The 1,463-nt window shown below is 37.2% G+C and overlaps 1 protein-coding gene across 1 annotated transcript; it reads left to right on the top strand.

The window, feature by feature from the left end:
• Positions 1 to 217: 217 nt before the first annotated feature.
• On the top strand, positions 218 to 778 carry LOC137734268 (uncharacterized). The gene has a single exon (XM_068473562.1). It carries the CDS (start codon positions 218 to 220, stop codon positions 776 to 778), a length of 561 nt encoding a protein of 186 aa, XP_068329663.1.
• The last annotated feature ends 685 nt before the right edge of the window (positions 779 to 1,463 follow it).

The raw sequence follows: 1,463 nt of genomic DNA, 5'->3' as shown, positions 1-1,463 counted from the left end.
AAACTTTATTTTACGTTTTTGAGTCAATTTCACATTGATTAGCATCCCTAGTTAATCCCCGGTCTAGAACGATCCCTATTTGCTCATATACTACAATTGTCATCCATAGGGTTTAATTTGTGTGTCAAGTTAATTTTCACATCATCCGTAACATTGCATTCCCTGATACGTACTTTAGACGTCGATTTAGAATGGAAGGACATTGGTTCAACAAATCATGATTGCTATTTGCAATCATGATTCTTACTTTGTGCAAAAGAAGGATGCTTTTGGTGTTACATGTCTCCTTCCTGAGCAAAAAATTATTGTTGCCTCGTTGATGCTTGCATATGGAGTATCTACAGACCAAGTGGATGAGATAGCTCTGATGGGGAAATCAACCATTCTTGAGTCCCTAATGAGGTTTTGCTCTGCAATCAAATCTATCTACACTGTAAAGTACCTTCGGAAACCTACTGAGATGGACTTGCAAAGTATTCTGAAGAAGGTCGAGATGCGAGGTTTTCCTGGGTTGATTGGAAGCATCAACTGTATGCATTGGACCTGGAAAAACTATCTAAGTGCATGGCAAGGAGCTTATGGGGACATAAAAGGAGCAAAAAGTATCATTTTGGAGGCGGTGGCTTCATTTGATACATGGATTTGGCACGCTTTTTTTGGTGTTCCGAGGGCTCAAAATGACGTTAATGTCCTTGCCCAATCCCCAGTGTTCAATGATGTCCTACAAGGAAAAGCACCAAGAGTCTCGTATTGGGTCAATGGACATAAGTATCACTAGCCATACTACCTAGCAAACGACATTTACCCAATGTGGTCATCGTTTATCAAAACAGTGCCACGTCTGCGAAGTGCAAAGGAAAAACACTTTGGTCAAGAGAGGTGTAGGAAGGATGTGGAGTGTTATTTTGGTATCCTCCAAGCTCGTTGGGCGATTGTCAATGGTGCTGCCAAAATGTTTGATTTAGAGTCGCCTCAATTGATCATGATGACGTGCATCATTCTTCACAACATAATTGTGGAAGATGAGTACAATTATGATGTCGTTGATAAATATGAGCCAAACATGATGAACAATTCCAAAACACAAATATATTCTGCTCATGACGCCACCGAATAACCCGTGAAACACGAGCTATTACAATGGGATGGACGTTACAATGAAAGGCTCATCCAACGATATACTACACTTTTGGACCCATATATGCACAATTCCCGGCAAATTGACTTGATAGAGCAAAATTGAAACAAGCTCAAGAAACTTAAGTTCATTCAGTGAGTTTTTTTATTTTTTTTTATTTTTTTTTATTTTTTATAATTTGGTGTGTTTGTAATTGTATTTGGTATGTGTATGTAATTTTATTTGGTGTGTTTGTCCTTTCAATAAAGATTCTCTTAGTTTAAATAAATTACCAAATTAAATAAATATACTCTTAGTTTAAATAAAGTACTAAATTCAATAAATT

The sequence above is a fragment of the Pyrus communis genome, chromosome 5 (genome assembly GCF_963583255.1).
Source record: "Pyrus communis chromosome 5, drPyrComm1.1, whole genome shotgun sequence".
Taxonomy (NCBI): Eukaryota; Viridiplantae; Streptophyta; class Magnoliopsida; order Rosales; family Rosaceae; genus Pyrus; species Pyrus communis.
This window is presented reverse-complemented; position numbering and strand designations above follow the sequence as displayed.

Bases quoted from the DNA above. Each gene is read 5' to 3' on its own strand.
- LOC137734268 (XM_068473562.1), top strand. From the start codon at position 218: ATGATTGCTATTTGCAATCATGATTCTTACTTTGTGCAAAAGAAGGAT.